Source organism: Besnoitia besnoiti, chromosome XII, assembly GCF_002563875.1.
Source record: "Besnoitia besnoiti strain Bb-Ger1 chromosome XII, whole genome shotgun sequence".
Classification (NCBI taxonomy): Eukaryota; Apicomplexa; class Conoidasida; order Eucoccidiorida; family Sarcocystidae; genus Besnoitia; species Besnoitia besnoiti.
This window is the reverse complement of record NC_042367.1, coordinates 1,602,281-1,623,768: the sequence shown is the minus strand read 5'-3', so window position 1 is coordinate 1,623,768 and position 21,488 is coordinate 1,602,281. Positions and strand designations below refer to the sequence as shown.

At 58.0% G+C, this 21,488-nt stretch overlaps 2 protein-coding genes across 2 annotated transcripts; both read right to left on the bottom strand.

Annotated features, from left to right (window-relative positions):
- Positions 1–1,027: 1,027 nt before the first annotated feature.
- BESB_024250 (uncharacterized protein) lies at positions 1,028–8,495 on the bottom strand (the record flags this gene model as incomplete). Its single annotated transcript, XM_029361127.1, has 10 exons — positions 1,028–1,868; positions 2,299–2,330; positions 2,579–2,647; positions 3,054–3,119; positions 3,567–3,659; positions 3,923–4,024; positions 4,626–4,692; positions 5,453–5,501; positions 6,201–6,421; positions 6,874–8,495. 10 exons carry the CDS (start codon positions 8,493–8,495, stop codon positions 1,028–1,030), a joined length of 3,162 nt encoding a protein of 1,053 aa, XP_029215942.1.
- Positions 8,496–11,016: 2,521 nt separating this feature from the next.
- Positions 11,017–19,285, bottom strand: BESB_024240 (dynamin-related protein DRPB; the record flags this gene model as incomplete). The annotated part of the gene is made up of 17 exons (XM_029361126.1): positions 11,017–11,046; positions 11,447–11,505; positions 11,637–11,768; positions 12,160–12,448; positions 12,874–12,984; positions 13,476–13,549; positions 13,909–14,364; positions 14,705–14,930; positions 15,245–15,370; positions 15,691–15,944; positions 16,308–16,466; positions 16,714–16,766; positions 17,098–17,260; positions 17,589–17,702; positions 17,855–17,962; positions 18,342–18,417; positions 19,139–19,285. 17 exons carry the CDS (start codon positions 19,283–19,285, stop codon positions 11,017–11,019), a joined length of 2,577 nt encoding a protein of 858 aa, XP_029215941.1.
- Between the last annotated feature and the right edge of the window lie 2,203 nt (positions 19,286–21,488).

Sequence of the window (21,488 nt, the reverse complement as noted above, 5' to 3'; positions counted from 1 at the left end):
CGCCGATCGCCTCCTGGCGAAGCGGCCGCGGGCCTTTCACTTCAAGCTGCAAGAAGACGAAGCGTGTGCAGTTCAGCCTAATCTGAGCGCCTATTCCCCCCCCCCCCCCAGTTTGCAGGGCGTACGAAGGAAAGAAGAAGCATCTTTCTGTCGTGAGCGACCAGTGAGCCAAGAGAGTGACCTGGCAGGGGCCTCAGACACGCAGGGGGAGAGAGTTGGTGGCTACATATGAGCTGCGTTGGTTCCTTGTCATGGAATGAGAGTGCGGCAGTTCGCAGAGTGGACTCGGTAGCTACATCCTACACGTCGGAGGCACTTCCTCATAAGCTCGCTTCACGGTCTGCCAGCAAATAGCGGCGGAGCGACCGCCAATTTGCCCTTTTGCTTCAGAGTGCAGGGGACAGGAAGCTGCTCTCCCTTTCTTCCGGAAAACAACTCTCGCAACCGGGCACCGCTCAAACCAGATAGCCCATTCCACTTCAAACACGGCAGTGGACGCAGAGCTGCGGCACCTGGCCTACTAGCTCCAGAAGATAGACTCCGCTGCGCTGAGATTTACGGCGAAGGCCTGTCGGGCGCAGTTCTGCGACCTGTGCGCACAGTTCCACACTTCACTCAACGTAGGATTCCGCAGAATACACGGGCTGGAGGTGCTGAAGACAACGGCAACCCCGTTTCTGTGACAGGCTCCACGCGCGGACCGCGCCGCAGAAGTAGGCGAGTGCGCGGCTACTCTGGAGCCGCGTAACGAGCGAGGAAACTCTTCACGCGACAGCCCGCCTCCTCCTCCTCCTCTGCTGGCGATAGAGGGAAGAATCGGGTTCTTATCGAGCCGTTGACTCTCGATTTCTCTTCTGGGTAAGTTTTACAAAAGAGTGCACTCTTAAAGGAACGTAGTTCGGCGAGTAGTTTCATACACGCCACAGCAAATGATTGGCAAGAGTTTTTCGTCACTGTCAGGGCGCGGTTCGTCCCCTGCGTTCACATGTGCCCGCCAGCTCCATTCCCTCATGGAGACAGGTCCTTTTTACAGCGACCCTGTCTCGGGATCGTCCAGAAGAATATCCAGCAACTCGACGAGAGGGTCATTTGCGGCGGCCTCGATAGCGGCACCACTTTCGCTGCAACTCGCCGCTTGCCCCCTCCCTGCAGCTACCGCGCCAGCCGCGTGCGTCTCCTGGCTTCCTAGAAAGCCAGGAGACGCCTCAACAGCACCCAGCTGACGGCGTGCTGCTTCACACTCGCCGTTGCGCCGGCGCGTAGGCGACTGCATCGCCGCTTGTTGAAGCGCTGCCTCAAGTTCGTTGCCATCGGTACGCATGCCCACGCTAGAGACGGGCAAGCCGCCGTCCCCCGCGGCTCTCTCTACGCGGGGAGCTGACCCCTCTCTAAAAACGATCGACCGCCCGTTCATGTCTGCGGACTCTGAACAGCCTCCTCCTCCGTTGCTCGGACTGAGCGCGAATGTCGGGAGCCCCGAAGCCCCGGACTGCGCATGCGAAGTGTTTGCGCTTTCTGCGCACGGTGAGCCTTGCGAAGCATGGACGCTGGGCGCCGCCGCAGCGTCGGGGTCCTCCAGCGTTTCCAAGTCGTCAATCAGCGACGACACGTCGTCAACTTCCACTGGACTCATGTGGACGTGCTGCGTAGCTGCCTCGCGTGATGTCGCCCCGTGTGCTGGCTTGGAGCAAGCGTGGAGCTCCGCTTCATGTTTCACATCGCAGCGAGAGGCGCTGCTGGGCACTGACCCCTGACTTGTCTTCTGCGCGTCCGCAAAACTGTCGCTCTGCGGTCGCTCTCGAGATCCTCCACGCGCTCGCCCCTGAGTTTGTGCGCCAACAGAGGGCGCCCCCCCCCCCATCGAAACGCTGAAAACGAACCGAGAGAACAACACACGCCGCGGCATATGCCGACTCCAGAAAGCGGAAGAACTATATGGGCACTTCGCCCTCCCTCCCTCACCCTCCTCCTCCTTCGCGGACACCCGCGACGTGGCGACCGAGCCCCATAGAGACTCTCTCCGCTACAGTTGGGCGCTGGCGACCGACTGTGGCATCGATTCTCTGTTTTTTTCCCTCGCCTTTTTGTCCAAAACTGCAGATGCGCAGACAGTGGACGTGCGCAGGAGGGCCCCCGCAAGCCTCTCGCGTCTCAGCCGCGGAGCTCGCCGGGGCTCGGCATCCAGAGATCTGGAACGAGGTCTGCCTGAGCTGCCATTGACTCGCAGACCCCCTGCGTCTCCTCCCTGCTCGCTCGAATCTCTAAACTGCCCTGGCATACGCAGCCCGCCAGACTCACCTGAGCGACCCCTCCGATGTCGATGACTCGCTCTGCGCAACGACACACACCACAGGGCGCACAGAGACGCACGGGGCCAGCAGTTTTTTCTCGCTGTTAAGATGAGTGAAAACAGGAATCCATATCCTACACCTAGATCATAACTGGTGTGAAATAATCTTATTGTAGTAGGAGACTGAAATCCAACACTTTTAGCTGTCTCAAGCGAGGGAGAAGCGCCGGGGTTCGTCGATGAGCTGAGCTCTGGAGGTCTCTCGTGCCTGTCTCAAGTTCGCCTCACCAGCTCTTTGTCTCGCTCGGTGACGAAGGCCGCCTGCAGCGCAGGAGTCCAGTCTTCCGGCGGGAAGATCTGCCGCACGCGCACACACATGGAACCGCAAGCGATGGCGGTGACGCGCACTCCCGAAACCTACGGCACACAAGCCCCCTCTCTATGCGGGCCTTCGCTCGCCAGAGAAGAAAGGCATCTGCGCGCTGTCTCTCTCTCTCTCTCTTCGGGCTCCGCAGCCCCTGAACCCCTGCAGCCTGCGCAGTCTGTATCTCCCAAGCGGAGTCATCTTCAGTAGAGCAGGGATTATACTGCCTCGTTTTTTTCGATTTGAGCTGACGCGCACGACGAAACGTCCTCGTGCACACGCCTGGGGGCGGTGAGGCGAACTGCCCTCCATCAGATTTCTCGCTCTGCGCCCTCACTTTCCTTTTGACGTCAAGCCGTCAGGCGCGACCTTCTTGGCTCCGCTTTGCATCTCACTTACGCGCACGATGCTCGCCTGCGTGATCGCGAGGCAAGGCAAACGGCAGTCCGAAAGAAAGACCGTGACCTGCAGCAGAGAGACGCACACGCACGGAAAAACAGACTCGAAATCCAAGTCACGTCGTGCGGTCCCCTTCCATAGGTACCTGAAGCAATGTAAAGGAAAAAGAAAGCCGGGGCCCGTTTCGTGCGCCGCGCCCGCCGGCGGCCGCGAGCCTCCTTATATTTGCACCGCCCCCCAGGCGCCGCCGTAGGCTTGGCGAGACACCTCTGCCTGATTAACGCCATTTGTCAACAACCGCCAAAACACCCGCAAACACACTTTCGAGCTTGTCGAGAAGCAGGAAGCTTGGGTGCGGCTTCCTCCCAGCTCGCGACCGCCCTCCCTTGAGAGCAAACCTTAGACATAATCGGCGTCTCTCTCTCTCCCGCGACCATCGCCTTCTCCGGTGCCGCCATGTGTCCGCCCCCTGCCCCCACCACAGAAGGCACGGAGTTTTTTTTGATGTCTCACGTCGCGCAGAAGCATTGCGGAGCCTGCGGCAAGGTTCGGCTGGGAGGCCATCGCCCGACTGTGGACGACGGCGGGCATCACGCCGGTGGGGTCCTGAGGAGAATCACGGAAATCCACAACGCACACCAGTCTCGCGCCGACAAGCAACCTAAACATATGCGTGAATCCCAGAATACTGCACGTGGGTCGGCGCCTGTGCAGCACCCTGGAAGGCCTTCTCGCCGGCAGCTTTCGCAGACAGCAGCGAGTCCAGTGGCTGCGGACCCTGCAGATCGCGTCCCTCGACCCTCTCGCAGGCCGAGGGGGGCTGTCTGAATGCACTCAATCGGCTGGTCAACGCCGAACGCACCACCCACCAAGAGATGCAGCAGCGCTTCCTCAGCCTCCTCATTCTTGGTGCCGTCGCCGCTTCGCGGACGGGCGAACGAGACCTTGACGGCCGCGAGAAGCTGCGCGACCTGCAGAGAAGGAGACCCGCGTCACGCCAATTGTGCAGGGAGAGACATTCCAGAGACTCTCGCAGAAAGCGCCTGAGCCTGTCGCTCCGCCACCGCACAGCTGTGCCTGCACGCGCCTGCGAGTGAGTCTCACAGGGCCCCTCCTCTGCGCGCACTACACGATAAGCGAGGGGTTCTCTTAGCCAAACAAACGCGTCTGCGCCCTCTGGTGCGCGGCAGTCCCCTCTGGAGCGCGCCGTTGAACGCCTCGCGTGAAACCCCACACACAGCGAGCCGCCCGCCCCGCGCGACTCAGCGCTTCTGATGCGCCTCCAAACACCAAAAAGGCCGCAGACTTCTACGCGCCCTCATGCGCCAGTCACCGCGCGTCCTCAGCTCCCGGTCTAGGAGTAAGACCGCAAGTTTGTAACTTCAACATCGCACTCTTTTACGCCGCGCACACTGCCAATCCCTTCTGCCAGCACACGCGGCTTTGCGCGCGCGGCGGGTGCATGAAAGTCCTCAGCGCGCCCACATGAGGATGCGAAACGGCATCTGCGGCGTTTCGGGGTAGCGCCAGACGCACAGAACCTTGCCCGCCTAAATTCCCCTTCACCCGTACCTTGTAGGCTGCCGGCGCGACGCGGCTGAGGATGGAGGCGATGTTGTCTCGATACAGAAAAGATCGGCTGAGAAGAATCCGTAGGGCGCAAGGAAACGTAGAGGGTCAAGAGGCACTCGATGCACGCCTCAGGCCCAGCCGACTCACCGACGACTCGCAGACACAGAGATGCCGGCAACAACCCCAGAACGCCGTAAAGAAGACATCGCAAACTGGAGTCCAGCAAGGGAAATGGACTCGCATGCTCCCCATGCATCGCGGCGTGACTCCGAGTCTTCCAGATTTTTTTTTCATGAAACAAACGCAGAAGTCTGAAGCCTCACGATAAGCGAACGCACGCGACGGCGCGCAAGGAAGTGAGACCACGACGCAGACTGACAGGAGGGGAGAGGAGAAGAAAAAACAGAGCCTTCCTGCAAGGAAGTTTCTGTTTGCCCTCTCTTCTCAAAGAAGTGAGGCCGCGTGCGCCACGATCCCGCAGTCAGGCGTGAAGAGAGCGAGACCGGCGCGCTCAGAGACAGAGGAAGACCGGCGGCGGACGGAGAAGGGAAACCTGGACGTGGAGGGCCTTTCCTGCGCAAGATTTGATCTTTGAAGCTCAATGCAAATACCGGATTCCACGTGTACAGACGCGCGCAGCGATTCCACAAGCGACTTATATCTTATATGGTAGATTAGCTACTATCGTATATCTTACTACCGGATTGGTTCTATGCTTATACTAAATCAATAGTTATAATGACTACAGCTTCCAAGCAAACATGATTACCGTGATATTGAAATTCAACACTTTTAGCTGTCTTAAGCAGTCCAGTGGGGTTTCATACCTGACCGCAGCGGAGTCCGGGGCGGTTGCGATTATACCCAGATGAAAATCTGACAACGTGGAAAGCGAAAAACAACGCACAGCGCACACCCGGGGCGAAGCAATGAAAAACAAACGAAACCTCCAGGGCCTCAGCTGCCTAATCTAACGACCGGTCTAGCTACCCAGCGGCTTCTCCCGCGCGCGTACTCAAAGTCGTCTGTACCCCCCAGAGCTTCTCGTGGCCTCCGTCCTCGCCACCCTCCCTGCGCCAGGCGCCTATAACCCTCCAAATGTATAAAATATATATACGTATGTATACATATATATATGTGCAAATATATCGGCACAGGGGAGGAAGGATTCCGGTGGTGAATGCATATGTGTGGAAGCTGCCTGCGGCGGCCGTCTCTCTCCTTCGCCTGTCTCTGCTTCGGCCCTCCGCAGCGTCAGCAAGAGAAAACTCTCGTTCAGTCACTTTACTGTGCTACCGTCTCTCCGTCTGCACGCTTCTAGCTCCGAGCTGCATCGCGACTAGACGGAGAGGGATTAGGGGTTACGGCGCAGTGCGCGTGCTCCCCGCCTCCATCCCGCCCTTTGCGTCCCCTCCTTCCGCAAATCCCTGCTCGCCGAAAGGAAGCGCAGCGTCGCTGCTATGCGGCGCAGCGCGCAATCCGCACGTCGGGCTGCCTTTCATAAGACACTGACGGCGACTGTGTAAGTTCCTTCAGGAGACTTTTGAAGAGCATTGACACGTTCGCTCTCTTTACCGTCGAGCGGCAGCGCCGCGAAGAATAGGGCCTTTATCCACGCGACGCTCCGGCTCAGGTCTGGCGCCCTCTCGAGCTCTGCGTCCTCCTCGTCGCTGTCGAGGCACTCGATCTCTTCTGAAGTGGGAGTGAAAAGCGCTCTTCTGGCGAGAGACGCAGCCCCGTTGGGCCCGGTGAGACTCCCGAAGTTTACGCCTCCGTTCGGCGAAGCCGCGCCCTCTCTGCAGACACGAAGCGGCGAACACCGCGTGCGGAGACAGGCCACGATGAAGAAAGGACAAAAATTAGGAAAAAAGGTGACGACAGTGGAGACGGCTTCTCGGAGCACTCATCGACCCCCGCGGCGGCGGAAGCGCACCAGAGAGCTCTGCGCACAGGCAAGCATGCAAAAAACAGAATCTGGAAAGGCCAACTTCGCCCGGTATACACGCCGAAAGGGGCGAATCACGTGGCGCAGAAACGGAGACAAGCGAATACACAGAGGGGCACCGGCGTATACTAGCACGTGGGTCTATGGTTCGGATGCAGATACAATTGAGCTGCACCAGCCGCACAAATCTGCGCATTTGCTAAGAATGCTCAGCCTGTCCTCTGATAATCTCGACGCCTAACTAGCAGCATTGCTCGGAGTTTTTGTCGGGGTCGCTTAAACACGCAGAGACGACGCGCGTACGTCTTCAAACGCTTCGCAGTCTCGGCCTGCTGCATGCGGCTGAGCAGAAGGCCCGCAGGGCCCGCGAGTCTGGGTGAAGGTTTCGGTTTGCTTTCGAGGACTTCATCGTCTGCGCGGTCCCACTGCAAGTCGTCTGCGTCCGCGTCGTTGGCCTCGGTTCGCCCTTCGCCCACGAATCGCACTCCTCGTTCCGCCGCCTGACTTCGATCGAAGCGCGCCGTCTGGGCCCCGTGCTGCGGCGTACATACACCTCGCCGCTCCGGCTTGACCTGCAGGCCGCAGCCGCGGATTCGCGAGCGGGAAGCTGAAACTGCGCCAAACACCGGCTGGCTCGCAGCCGCGTCACGCTGCGGAGTGGAGGAACCTGCGAAGAGTCTGGGGACTGGAGAGCGACCAAACGCCTGCGCATCCTGAAGCAGAGGCTCGCGGCCGCGCCGGTCGCTCAACCCAGACGGACCCCAGGGAGCGGGTCGCGAGTCACGCGCTGCAAGACCCAAAAAATTCTCCTCTCCGGATATCTTCCTACCAACTGAAAAACGCGCAGTATCTGGGTGCGAAGAAAAGCTCAGCTGGGCCTTCGTTTCACTCCGCAACACGGCGCTGAAAGGACTTCCCCAGGATCGCGCGGACGCCTCGGGGGAGATGTCTAGACACCCCAAGTCGTCACCGTCCTTGCAGATCGCGCCCACGGCAGGGACGCGTCCAGGGCCACTTTCTGTATTTGTCTGCGCACTCACAAAACTTGCATGCTGCTGAGCTTGACTCGAATGCTGACTTTGTCTGTTGCGCCCAGCCGCGCGCGTGTCGGCCGAAAACATCGACGTTGAGCCCCTTCCTAGGCTGCACCAAGAGCGAACCCGAGAAGATGATGGCGCCTCGGCAGCAGAGACATGCGGACCGAGACGCCGAGCGACTCCGCCGCTCTCTTCTACTTTTGTGGCTAGGCTCGCCGCGAAGCTAGCCGACGCATCCCGCGCGTGGACTCCCTGACTCGAATGACACTGCGCCGGCGAACTGCCCAGCCGGCTCTGTGGAGCCGGTGGAGCCACGCCCGCGCGCCCGTCTGCCCACTGCCTCCCCGCAGGGGGGGGGGCACTGCCGAGTGCACGTACACCTCGAGCGCCGTCCCTGGCGCCTGCACTTTCGCTGTCCTTCCTCGCTGCGGGCGCGTGGCTCGCGGCGCGCGTGAACGCGGACCACTGCCGCCGCGGCTTCCCCCCTGCGGCGCTGGCGGCGTGCGCGGAGTGAGCGTCAGCAAGCGCGGCCGCTGCGTTGGCGCCGTCCTGAGACACGGAGAGAGCTGCGTGCGTCTGCCGCTCGGTCTGCAGAGAGGACGACGCAGCGCCGTCAAAGACACGCCTTTGGCAAGAGGCGAGCGGGCATGAGTTCGCCGCTGGCGCGCGAGACTCGAACGCCGTCTCGTTGCCAGGCAGGGCTGCCGGGCTACGCACCGTGAGCGTCGCCGGGGAAAAGATGGACTCAGCCAATGAGGCCGCGTCGGGGCTCGTCCCGCTCCTCGCTGAACTCCACGCGGCTCGCTCTGGAGCGCTTGCAGGAGCAGCTGCCTGGCCTGCGCCATCCAGAGCCTCGAAATCTAGCCCCTCAAGATTGAACCCTTCCATCGCGAACGACCGAAGAGACACTCGGGAAGCGCCGCTGCATCGTCGCGCGAAGAAAACGCTTGGTTGCGACGGCTAAGGGAAAGAAGAGGCGCGCGTGAGCAGCAGACACAGACACAAGCGAAGCGCGAGACACGCCGGACATCTACGAAAAGGCGCAGGCACTGGATCGCAGCGACGCATGAATCAGGAAGAAGGGACAAAAACCTCGAGAACAAAGCGACACCGTGACGTCTGCAGCAGCTCGCACGTTGAGAGGCCGCCAGCGAGGGGGCATTTCGGTCTTCCGGGGGGTGCTTTCCTCCGAGAAACAGCGAAACGGACAGCTTCAGGCATGCACACGCAGCTCTTGCCGCGAGCCCGAGCGCGAGGTCTCGAACTGGAGGCCTTCTGGCGGGGAGTAAGGTGAAGCAGACAGAAAAACACCAACAGAAGAAGCAGAGAAAGGTGACTCTATGCTGGCTGAAATGCCTTTTTCCTTGGATTGTTAAGGCGCTTTTCGAGCGAGCTGCTCAAAAAGCGCCTGTGCATGCATGCAATTTGACGTCTGTCAAAGACACCCGCACGGAACATGCAAAACGCCGACATTTTTTCCAGGCGGAAAACCGGTCAAAGACCTTCATTTTCTTAAGAAGACAGAAGAGAACGAAGTCCCGACCTGCGTCTGCCGCTCGCTCTTTGCGCATCCCCAAACACCTCGTGAGCAAATGAACCTGACGCGCAATCGTCGCCAAGTTGCTCACGCACGGTTCGGCTTCAGTACTGCCCAGCTTTTAAAAGGCGTGGAGAGAATAGGTCTGCAGTACTATTTAAATTTATTGTGTATTCGGAGAAAAGATATAGTTATCTAATCACTCGCGCGTTTTTAGCTATACAGGGTTAGTCAACAGAACGTTTAGTACCATATATTCAAGGATCAACAATAAACGTTATGTAGTTGTATCGAACTCTTTCAGTAATCTCTAGAACTGGCTATCCGTCCGCTGTTCAACACCTGAATTGCTAGAATAATAGGAGCTGCGGTCGTTGTCTTCTGGGATTCGTTTCCAATCTCCCTCTTCTTGGAGCCCCTTTTCCAGACACAGATCTAAGTGGACTCTGCGTCGCCCGCGAATCAAGGCTCTAGGCTTCCGGCTCCCCAGCTTCGCGCGCCTCCCCAATCGGTGCGGAAGGAATCGCAACGGATTCAACTAAGAATCCTGAGATGCATTTTTACCTGGCAGACGCTCTAACGCATCTGCAGACACGCAAGCCTCCAGCAGGGAATTGAAGATGACTCCGGCCGGTTTCGAGATACATTCATCCAAGTTCTTCAATATTGCACTACACCGCCACACCATTGGACTGCTCCAGAAACCTGGAATTAATAACGCATTTTCCATGTTTGCTTGGCGCGCTCGGCTCTACGACTTTTCGTATGCCATATCCCCGGTTTGTGTGTGTTTTGGCCTCGCGACATGCTCCTTCCACCTGAAGTGAGACTTGTCTTCCTTGTTCATCTGCGCTGAGGAATGCCTTGGGGGCGTGGAACTCGGCGGCAAGAGACGCAGATGCATTCGGCTACGCAAAGTCGCGAGTGCAAAATGTGCAGCGGACGCGTATCCACTTCGTGTTTTTTAGAAAGCAACGGGGCTGTCTGCGCGTGGCTGCCGCACTGCCGGCGTTGCCTGCCTAGAACGGGCCGCGCGGAATCTCGCAAGAAAGTGGAAAATACAATAACGAAACAAGAAAGAATTGGGGAAAGAAGCGCGCCCATTCGCCCAGCCCGCTCTCGTTCCACTGCGGCACCTCTGCAACACACGGAACGAACGCGTTCTGCTTCGCGACGAGCGCGTGTCAAAATAGCAAGGCCAACGAGACAACGGAGACGCGTCCGAGGAGCTGAGTCCGCATCCGGTTTCGCTACGCATATGCTTTTGCGCATCGCAGTCTGGGCAGGAAAACTAAAAACTGTCACGTGAGTCGAGAGTGAACATGTATAAGTATACGAGTACGTATGCAAAAAGTGGAAGCACAGAAACGTTTTTACTGTTGACAAAACTAAAGTTGAAAAAAGAGAGCCTGAGAGAATTGTTCCTCGTGTGCGTACCCAGCAACGCAAACCTCGCAACTCAACCCCGTAAACGAGAGAAAACATGATTCGCCTGCCAAACGTCCGCCGACAGGCCGCCCCGTGCTTACTCGAAAGCACTCAGAACAGCTAACGCACGAAGAAGAGACCTGCTGGGTGCATTGCTTACACTACACGCGAGACGCACTGACGTGTATGTAACCTGGAGACCGCGTGCGTGCGTTTCACTGCTTGAGACTCTCTGTCGAACCAAACGAAAATAAAAAAATCGCGAGTTCCCGAGGCTCCCAACTTCCCCCACCTCTTGCGCCCAACAGAACGCGGATCCAAAAGAAACGCCAGTTCAACTTGTTTCCTGCACGCGGATCAGCCGTCGGGAGCTGTCTGTTCACTCGAACACTGCGACCAGACTTCCTGCGCGAAGGCCCCGTCTCTCCAGAAAAAACTCCGCACTTAGTCGCTGAACAGCGGGTTGTTCGCCGCCTGCAAGAGCCAAGGAGCAAATCAAACAACTTGAGCGTTGCCCCCCCGAAAACAACACTCTTCTGCGCGACAACACCTCGACGTCGCCGCGCATGCAGATTCACTCGCCCACGCAGTTCTCCACGAGCGGAAACTCTCAAGACTGTATCTGTACGACAGCTGCAGTCGTAGGCACGCCTATCCAGTAGGAGGACGCTGAACCCACTGGACTGTCACCCATCGCCAGCGACGGCGAAAGCTCGGCGCACGCATGCGCGTCCACGCCGCAGTCTGCAAGGAAGAGCGATACACGCGTTCATACATCCACGCAGAAGAACGCAGGTCTGCCTGAGCCGAGCGCGTGTCTGAGGAACTTGGCAATTCGCAGATGGAAGACGCATCCCGACGCGCCTGCACCTACCTGGAATTTAACCTTCTCGAAGACGTGCTTCGCCGCAGACGCCGCGCCGGCCTTTTGCTCTGAAGCAAACCGACGCGCATGCCGCACACGCCGAGAGACACGTGGATCGACTACGCAACACGAGGCGTGTGACAGCAGCCGCGCGAGCGTCCAGTCGGTTCGCAGCTTCGTCTCTAGGCAGACTTCTTACCTCCAAACACGGCGGAGGCCGCGAGGCTTCGGGCCTTGTCAGGCAGCGAGCCGGCGGCGACCAGGGCTGCAGAGCCCGACGAGAAGCCGCCGCCCGCGTCGTGTCCATGGGCCCCGGAACCAGGAGGCGAGCCTGAACCAGAAAAAATCCAAACTCTCGCCACTGGCGCGCCTAGCTCCTGCAGCCTGCCTCCGCAGCGGAAGCCGACTCCCTCTAGAAGGGCCCCGAAGTTGCAACGGAGGGCGGCAGCGGGCTCTCGAGGGCGCGCCGGCGCTGCCTGTCGAAGCTCTTTTGCCCCCGTGCGCAGTGAATTAACGCCACCTATCATGCGCGGCGCACAGCGCAGCTCCACCGCAGCAAGGAAGTCCACAAAAAGGCTCAAGCACCCCCCCGACACGCTAGTCGGCAGACCGCAGCCTCCCCCAGGCCCCCCCCTCCCTTGGCGCGATTCCCCTCTCTTTCTTTCTCACTCTTCCTCCGTATCTTCTCCGCTTTGTCTCTCTGGCGATCTCCCTTTGCTCACCGCTGCTTGCGTTTGGCCTCTGCACGCTGGGGCCCTGCGTGAAGCCGTTCACAGCCTCGCGATGCGGCGCGGCGGGCGTTCCGTGTTGCGGAGTGAACGCCTGTAGGTTAGGCAACGCGCGGGAGCTTGCGTCGCGCTGCAGGTCGCGCAAATCGCGATCAAACGTCTCGTCGACGTTGTCAAGATTCAGAGCTGCAATAGTCGGGTCCCTCTGCAGCACCGCAGACGCCCGCTTCAGCGTCTGCAGCTGCGACATCAAGGCGCGACGCTCCTCCATGATGTGCGGCGGCTGAAAACACACCGCCAGACGAGACACGCAAGAAACGCCGCTCCACGAATTGTTTGTTGGTACATCCACGCAGCCACTTAATAACCTGTGAATGCCCGTCACAGGCAGGCGGCGTGTGCGTTCGGCGTCGAATAAGGCAACACAGAAGCATGCATGCGTTGTCTGCCTTTGCAAATGCGCAAGCGGATAAAATATATAACTAGACTGCATGCCAGCTGGGCAGCCTCGCGCACACCGGCTCCCGCGCGCTCGACCTCCACAGGCGCAGATGCGCCGATACTTAAAGTCCTCTGCGTAGTAGCGTGTATACCAATGTATGCATATGTATCTACATACATACGTGTATACACGCATATATGTGTAGATGTATGTATAAATATAAGTAGATACATGCACGAATACGCCTCGTGGGCGCGTGCCCGTACCTCGCCCAGGAGCTCGTTGAACTGCTTCTCGTCGTTGAGTTGGTTGTAGATTTCGAATTGCAGTTTCTCTTGCAGCTGGCGGACCAAGAAAAAGCCGATCGTCTTAGGGACCTGCAGACGCCAGTTACAAGCGCTCACTCTCGTTTACAAACCCCCGGGGCTTGTGTGGAGGCCGCAAACGGCTGGCGCGACTCCGAGGAGACAACCTACTCTCCAGCCTCACACACACGCATCCTGATCGCGAAGTCCATGCGTGCGCGCGCAAAGATGAAGGAACAGACGTGAATCTGTCAACCTCACAGATGGCCTCTTGCGCTCCGAAGGGCAAGCCCCAAAGTCTCTGTTTCGATTCCACCGCCGACAAACAGTTCCTCAACCGAAAGAAAACCGAATCGCACCGCGAACTCTCCGCGCAGGCGCATGCTTGCGAGGGCGGCCCTGCGGAGAAGTCGCTGCCAGACGCGCTGACAGAAAGCATCTCTTCGCACCGGAACTGAGCAAACGAAAATGGACAGCTGGGCTACCCGAATCTCTCGTAAATTATACTATTTATTCAACATATGATAAAGAGACAACATCCGGCGGGGCTCGCGAGAACGTACTGCGTCGCGGACGTTGCGCAGGACGAGCGCGAAGTAAGAGTCCAGCCGCCGGCGGATCTCGCGAATGAATTGCTCTGCGAAAAGAAGAAAGAAGATTCGCCGCGCTCTCACGTTTTCGCTCCCCACACCCCGCACTTGCCCTCTCGCCGGAAAAACACGTTTCCTCCGTCCCTGCCGCCCGCTCTCAGCGCCGCACCCGAGGCGCATGAAAAAGTATAAACACAGTTGTACATGCTTGCAACTCGTACATATACATATATACAAGTATATGTATGTGTGCTATGAACATGTGTATGCATACGTGTATACTCCATATACATACATAGATATATATACAGATAGACGTATCCTAGACATATATATTTATATATAGACAGAGAGATCAGCGCGTAGGCGTGGATGCGGGTGCTGTACAGGCTGTTTGGGTTCGTACCGCTGTAGACCGTTTTGCGTTTGTCCCTCGAGCTCTGAGACCACATAGTCGAGACGCTTTGCTGCATGCTGGACAGCATCTGCTGAGCGCGCTCTGCATGCGTGGGGGGCGGAATCGGTTTGCCGTCAGGTCCCAGCTGGACGGGGCGACCGTCGGCGCCGTAGAGCTGGACGGGGCCCTGGGCGGCGCTCTGGGCGCCGAACGCGCCCGCACCGGTCTCCTGCGCCTCCTGACTGATCATGCTGCCGTGCTCCGCGAGGTATTTTGCGTCGTTGGTGAACAGATAGCCCGTCTCGGCGTCGACGATCTGCTGCAGAATCACTTTTGTGTGCTCCCGTTCCCGGATCAAGATCTCCTGCGAAAGCTCCAGGACCTTCTCCGCCAACGCCGGAAAACGACCAAATACCCGATTCGCGATCTTCTGACTCAGCAACTCCAGCGTCTGCGACACGCGATCTGAACACCCACACACCGCGCACCAGGACTCACAACGCATGCATGCACTGTGCACGCAAATGAGACACGTATTTTGCGGCCGGGACATACACGCGGGCAGCGGCTCTCCAGACGCGCGCCCCTCGAAAAACTCGCACTCTCTTCGTTCTGCATCGAAAGATTTCTGCAAGCCTCCTCTCGCCTGCATCTCCCCCGAATCGCTGACTTGCTTCCCCACAAGCACACACATATACATATATGGACGCATATATATATATATATATATATGCGTATATATATGCGTATGTAGCTCGCGGCTTCATTTGGTTCGCTTCACAGATTGCCTTGTCCAGCCACGCACCGAGGCACTCCATGACGGGGGCCTGAATGCGCTTGAGGTAGGGGAGAATGAGATACTCGAACGTGTCGGGCGAGGGAAAGCCCGGGAGCGAGTCGCCTTCATGGAGACGAATCGCGACGTCGATCTCGTAGTCGCTGATGTCCTCCGTCACCTTCCGGTCGTTGAACTCCTCGAGCAACTCGTTGAAAATCGTTCGAATCTGACTGCCTCCAGTGATGTCCTTTTGCTGAACGCAGAGGAGAATGAACACACGTGTGTGCATGCATGTTCCGTAAAAGGCGCGGCCATCGGCGGCGCTTTCTGCCGCGCTGCCAAGAGAGCCTACAAAGTCCAAAATTGTCTAACTAAACTCGAACAGACAAGAAAGTTATATGTGTATGTATTTGTCATCGAATGCAGAAGCACATAACCACACATATAGATGTGCATATGTATATATACATGCATACATATATGTATGTATTCGCAGCGCAGAGACGCAGGACTTGTTTCAAAAGGCCCGCTGAATCCACTCTGTCTGCGCGAAGCGCCGCAGCTTACGTGATCGAAGTACATCTGGAGGCGCTTGTCGTATTTGCCGCGAATCGTGTTTTTGAAGATTTCCACGTAGTCGGTGATGGCCGTCCACAGGAGCTGCGCGCGCTCCGAGGCCTCCATGGGCACGCCCTGCACGCAGAAAGGGTCGCCCTCCACAAGTGAAAAAAACTCAGCGTTGCTCGCTCGCTCGCGTCGTCCAGCGACACCCGAAGCGAAGAAAGAATCCTGCGAGTGAGTGTGTACGCGCATGCGCGCCGCTGCGGCATCTCTACCGCAACGCTCCCCCCCCCCCCCCCCCCCCCCGAGAGACGCAGCGTCGCTTACGAAACAAAAAGCACGAAAAAAAAGGGAAAAAAGGCACTAAAACAGGCAAGCAGAGAGACGATGCAGAGAGAAAAAAGATGCGGAAAGAGGACGGAAAGCGAACGGGGCCCGAATCGAATGCGTACGTCTCCGAGCTCCTGAAGACGGTCGAGGACGACGCGCGTTTTGCCGGCGATCTCCTTTTTGATTTCTGGCAGAAAGTTCTTGATGTGCCGGAAGAGGACTTTGGTAAGTTTGTCAACGAGCGAGTGAACGCCGAGCAGATGCGGAGGGAGCAGGCGGTACGTAGGATGCGTCGCAAAGTAAGTCTTCTCTTCCTCGAGGCACTCGCGCACCGATTTGCCTTCGCGAATATCCGCCTGAGATCGGTTGCGGACACCTGCGAGGGTAAAACAGCATCGCCCAACTCCCATCGCCAGCTCGAAGCGCGCGAAAAAGAAGACAAGGCGCTTCCGCACACAGAAAAGACATGTACGAAGGAACATGCACGACAAGTCGCACACACACATCTATCCATCTCCGTCTACACACACATATACACATATATATGTAGTTGGAGAAGCAGTCTAGGTTGAGCGTGGATGAAACAACCTCGACGCGGAAAACGAGTAACACACACGAGCGGACTCGGCGCGGGTTTCAACTGCGGCAACTCGAACTCGCGGGGAGGTAGGCGCAGCTGGACGAGACTGCTGGCCGCTGCCTCTCGCCGTGAGGCGGGCGGCGACCGCGAAAAGCCTACCGGTGTAGCCGAGTCGGAGTGGAATTTCTTCCCCCGTGAGCATCTTGGCAGCGTCGGTTCCTCGGTCCATGAGATCGATTTTTGTGATCACGCCAATCGTGCGGACGCCGCGCGGATCGACGCGGCGCGCCATCTGCAGCGCGTCAGACGTTGACATATCTGAAAGCAAGACAGCACAGCACGAAACATCATCCCCGCTCTTCAGTCCCCAACAGACTCATGCGTCTCTGGCGCCCGCCAGAGGAATCAGATCGGCGCGGCACAGTCTGCTGAAGCGGCCTGCGAGTCGCCCTCCGGCGTCTGAAAAAGGGCATCAGGCCGCTCGGCCTTCACTCGACGCTGCACCCTCGGCATCGCGGGCACACACAGACGCAGCAGCGGAAATCTTACACGTTTCGAAACTTACCCACGTTCGCAGGAATCACCGCGAGAATAATCGTGCGCGGATCCGCCGCGTAGCTGCAGACACACAAGCAGACGCCGCGCAGCAACGCCCGTTACGCCCTTTCCGCCGGAAGCCCACGCGACCTCAGGGTACAGCTAGAAACAAGCAGAGATGCAGGCCTTCCGCTGCGCAGACCGACACGCAACAAAAGAGACTCCGAACGGCGTCTACGCGCACATGGGCTGAGGCATCGAGCGCGCGTAGAGCTCGCCGCCCTGCAGTCTGCACGCGCCTCTGTGCGCACGCGTCTGCCTAAGTGTCTCGCGCAGCTTCTCCGCGGGGGGGTATACGGGGGAGATTGTCTGTCGCTTTTTTCACCGCTTTGTTCAAGGTCCGTCTTCTCACCGCAGCGCCATCTGGCGAGTCAGCATCTCGATGTCCTCTGATTGGTCGGACCCTTTCAGCGGCACGCGCGTGATGCCTGGTAAGTCGATGAGCGAGAGATCTGGGCACTGCGTCGCGTAGATGGTCAGGACAATTGGGCTGTCGATAATACCCTTATTTTTCCCTGTTCACGGAAAGACAAAGCGTCCAGGCGCAACCAAGATCTTCAGGAATACAGGACACCTCCCCTCCTCCCCGCCATTCGTTGACTGCGTTTACGACGAGGAGTCGTGCCAGAATACCTTTGTATGGAGCGCTGCAAGAGCACCTTCAGTGAAAAAACGAATACGCAACTCATTCGCATAAAGACGCGCCTACGCGCCCGCACCGAGACGCAGGCCTCATGTACATACAAATATACACACGCGCACATATGCAAAGAGGTGAATAGACGTTCGGGGGGCTCGTGATTCAGGCTCTCGCAGCTAAGGCGTTTTTCTTTGTGTGCTCACCGGCGACCTGGTCAGTCAGGCGATCGATTTCCTGTCGGACCTTCTGGAAGTCTCGGATTTTCGTTTCCTTGTCGTTCTCGAAAACCGCGTACGCCTCGTTCAGGTCGTGTTCAGCTGAGAAAAAAGGGAGGGAGAGAGGGTCGATGTGAGCGCAAAACGAATTTCGAGAGAGTGCGCGCAGAGCGCGGGAGCGCATTCGACTGGAGCGAATTTGGGCGGCGCCCTCGCGAGTCCGCCCCAGACGTCTGCGCAGAGGGAAGTCTCACCTTCGGAAAGATGAACAAGACGCAGCTCCAGCGGCCGGCGCGTGACGACTCCATCGCCTCGCGGCAAGAAGTCGAGACCGACGATCGCCTCCAGGACCGAGCTCTTGCCTGTGGAGAGGGCAATCTCGAAAGAAGCAGCAAACGAACGAAACTCGAGCTAGAAGGATTTCGCAGACACGCACGCGGGCGCAGCACTGGGGGAGAGACAGCTGCAGGCCACGAAAGACTACAAAAGAAAGGCGGAACCAGACGCAAGCGAGCAGCCCCGGGAGTCGGCGAAGTCCCGCGCCTCACGGCATCCACTCTAGCACGCAAGAATCCTGTCGGCGGGGCCTATGTGCAGATTTGAAGCCGCTCAAACCGACTTCATTCACCTTCAGTCGGTGCCGCGCCACGCTTGCCTGCCTGCTACGAGGTCCACAGAGACACAGAGAGAGATAAAGACAGAAACGCAGCTGCAGAGGCATGCGTGGAGAGAGAGCGCTACCTGCTGACTGCGTCCCAACGACGCAAATCCGTGGAAGCTGGATGAATTGCTGAAGGCCGACATCCCTCAACTCGTCCTGAAGGCGCACCAAACAGAAAACAGAGCAACGCGCTTTGAACGACCGCGCAAAGACAGCAGCCACGCACGACGGGGTTCCCTCCTCGACGGAAGCCGGGGGGCATGAAGCCGACCTCGGGAGGTCCCCCCCCCCCCCCCCCCCCCCCCGCGCGCGCGCGACTTGTAACGAACCACAGCACGTATTCATGAAGAGACATCTGAAGAGAGGTGACGACGCAGAGAAGAAGACACAGACGAGTTTTTTTCCGTCCCTGAAGACGCGGGGCGACCCGGCGTCGCTCGTGGACCGCGGACCCCTATGGAACCTCCCAGGAAGCAAAAATAAAGCAAAACAAACGCGGTTTTCAACGAGTTGGAAAACACACGAAGGGAAGGATAGACACAGAACGAGAAGACAGTCACTAGAGCAAAGTGCAAAAACATTCCATCTCTGAATCCAAGCCTAAGCAAGAGTCGGGGGTCGCTTCAGCACTGAGATGCACGCTGCCGGAGAAGGACGGACGCCGTAGACCAGCAGCGCTGCCCCCAACAAAGGATACCGGCGACTACACTGCTGTAAACTCAACAGAGATTTAAAAACGCTTCCTGGTTTCTGAAGGCGGGTAGATACGACTACGATTGTCGAGGGTCTGTGCGCGGGGAGCGGGGCCCAGAGCGGGTGGCGCAGAGAGGCCGCCGCGGGAGTGAGACGGCCGGTTTCCCGCGAGCAAACGGCCTACCACAACGTTGATGAGCTTTCGCAGTTGCTGATACATCTGCGACTCGACTTTGACGCCGTTTGCCGCCCCTTTTCCTCCCTCAGCCACCAGGGCGGCGCCAGCGCCCGGCGCCATCCGCGCCAGGACATCTTCGCGTTTCCCATCCATTGACGCCAATTCGGCAGTTCGCTGTCCCCCGCCGAGAGGTTTATAGAGGCCGAATCGAGCGACTCAGAAGGCAGGGCGCAGGCGAAGGCACAGAAAAAGCCAAAAACCGCCGGAGACAGGAGAGACGAGGACAAACAGGAGCGGTAAAGCAGCGGCTGCGGCGGCTGCAGTGTCATGCGTCCGCAGCGACCTCTCCCTTCTGCAGGCGCAGAGGAGAATCTTTCGCGAGAAAACGTGCCCCGTGGCTTGAAGTTTTTCTGTGGTGTCCGCGACAGCAAAACCCTTGAAAGAAAAAACGCGGAAACAACACTGACAAAGTCGCGTGGAGGCTCTGGGCGGCGCAGGATCGGGGAAGACACGCTGCGCTGCGCCCTGCCTTCGCTGCAGACGATCAAGATCGCGCTGCCCTCTCCAGGCGCGAAAAGGTTACCTCGCGGACACGCGATTCACCGCGCGCGAGGAAGTCCTGCAGACTCACGGCGCCTCGGTGGAGAGACATAGAGCCCGAAACTAGATGCATTTGTGTGCTTCAGAAGAGCGAGGGCCTGCGGTGAACGCCATGAAGTCCCTCTTCTCCGGTGCGACGACAGCTCTGCCGACCGATTTCCTGTTCCACACCGCGACGCTTCCGTAGCTAGCACGTGGCTGGGGCTCGCGTCACACACGTTCTCTCGTTTTCGGGGTCGGTGAGATGGAATCGTCGCCGAAGCTCAGACTGCCTTTGGTGCCGTGTTTTCGAAGAAGACACGCACATTCACGGGAGAGTCACCGACGGGATTCGCTGGACGCAATGCGACGGCCTTTCGCTGCCTTTACTGCTCCACGAAACCTGCTTGCGGATTCGGGGGGCAGGTTCACTGGTCCTCCGCAGAATGGCCCTATACAAACTCCAGCTCTGGCGTTTGCTCTGCAGCTACAGTCTCCAGTGTTTGCCAGATATACGGTTGGGGGTTAGACGGACGAATGAGTCTCACCGAGGTGGAGGGTAGGCCGCAGGAAACTTCGAATAGTCTTCCCCCTCCTCGGCACTGGTCTCGCAAAGGGAGAGGAAGGCTTTTCAGCGCCTCCTCTACAGCCTAAATCACACAGAATCCCGCGAACGGTTAGATTTGGCACCATGCGAAGGCGCAAGCAATGCGGGCGGCGAATCCAGGAATTATCCTGAGTAGGATCCAGGGGTAGCTGCGTCTCTGTGGCGCCTGCTTCTTCGTGAATATGAATCTGGCTATGATACAGGGCACCCGACTTACCTGGGTTGCTCTACATCCCGACGCACTGGACTGCTTGAAACGGCTGCAAAAGCAAGGGCGCAGTATCATGGAAGTGTGTCAGCTTGCTATATGGCGTCAGCATAAAGAGTGTCGTTGCATATAGATAACGTCTTTTGCTCCTTTGTTCCAGGTGGATCTGCTGCATTTGACATAGGGTCGACCCCGTTCTCTGCATTGCACGCGACCGTTTGTTGTCTACGTGGAGCCCGAGTGTGGGGCTCTTCACTGACTGCACACAGGCTCATAAATTGTTGAGGCTAGATGGTTCACGTTTTTTGAGTTCCCGTTCTTCCTCGGAGCTAGCGCAGTAACGTAAGCGTACCCATATATCTGCACATGTAGATGTATTGCGGCGGCTTTTTACGTCGGCAGTCGTAGGCTCCGCAGCCAATATGTGCTCGGTACCGTAAGAAGAAATGAGAAGTCGCTGCTCTCAAATCAGGCGAGGATGGAGGAGCAGTACGTAACAATTCGAGGACCCTTTTCCCAGAAACTCCCTTGTCGGCAGGAGCCCTGTTACGGCTCAGCTGAGAGAGGACTGATGCAGCCTGTTTTGCAATGCAGCAGAAGGACATGTGAACGCAGCTGTGCAAACAGGACCCAGCACGCCGAATCAGAAAAACGAAAGTTCGCCCAGCTGCAGTGAGAGCCAGCAAACCTCGTCATGCACGTTCACTTCTACACGCCGTCGCCGCAGGCCGGAAAATACTTGAATACAAGATTCCCTGTGCTTGCTAGAAGGCAATTTCGCAACATTTTTGCGCATAATGCTGCTGGTACTATCCTGGAGGGCTAGACTGAGTATCTGCTTGAGTTTTGATCATCTTCCTGAAGTGGGTAATGCTGTGCCTGCCATCTTCTGCATTGTTGTAGCGAAGTCCTGGCTTGGGAAAAGTATCTCTTCACGAAAATTTACTTTCCTTGAGGCGCCC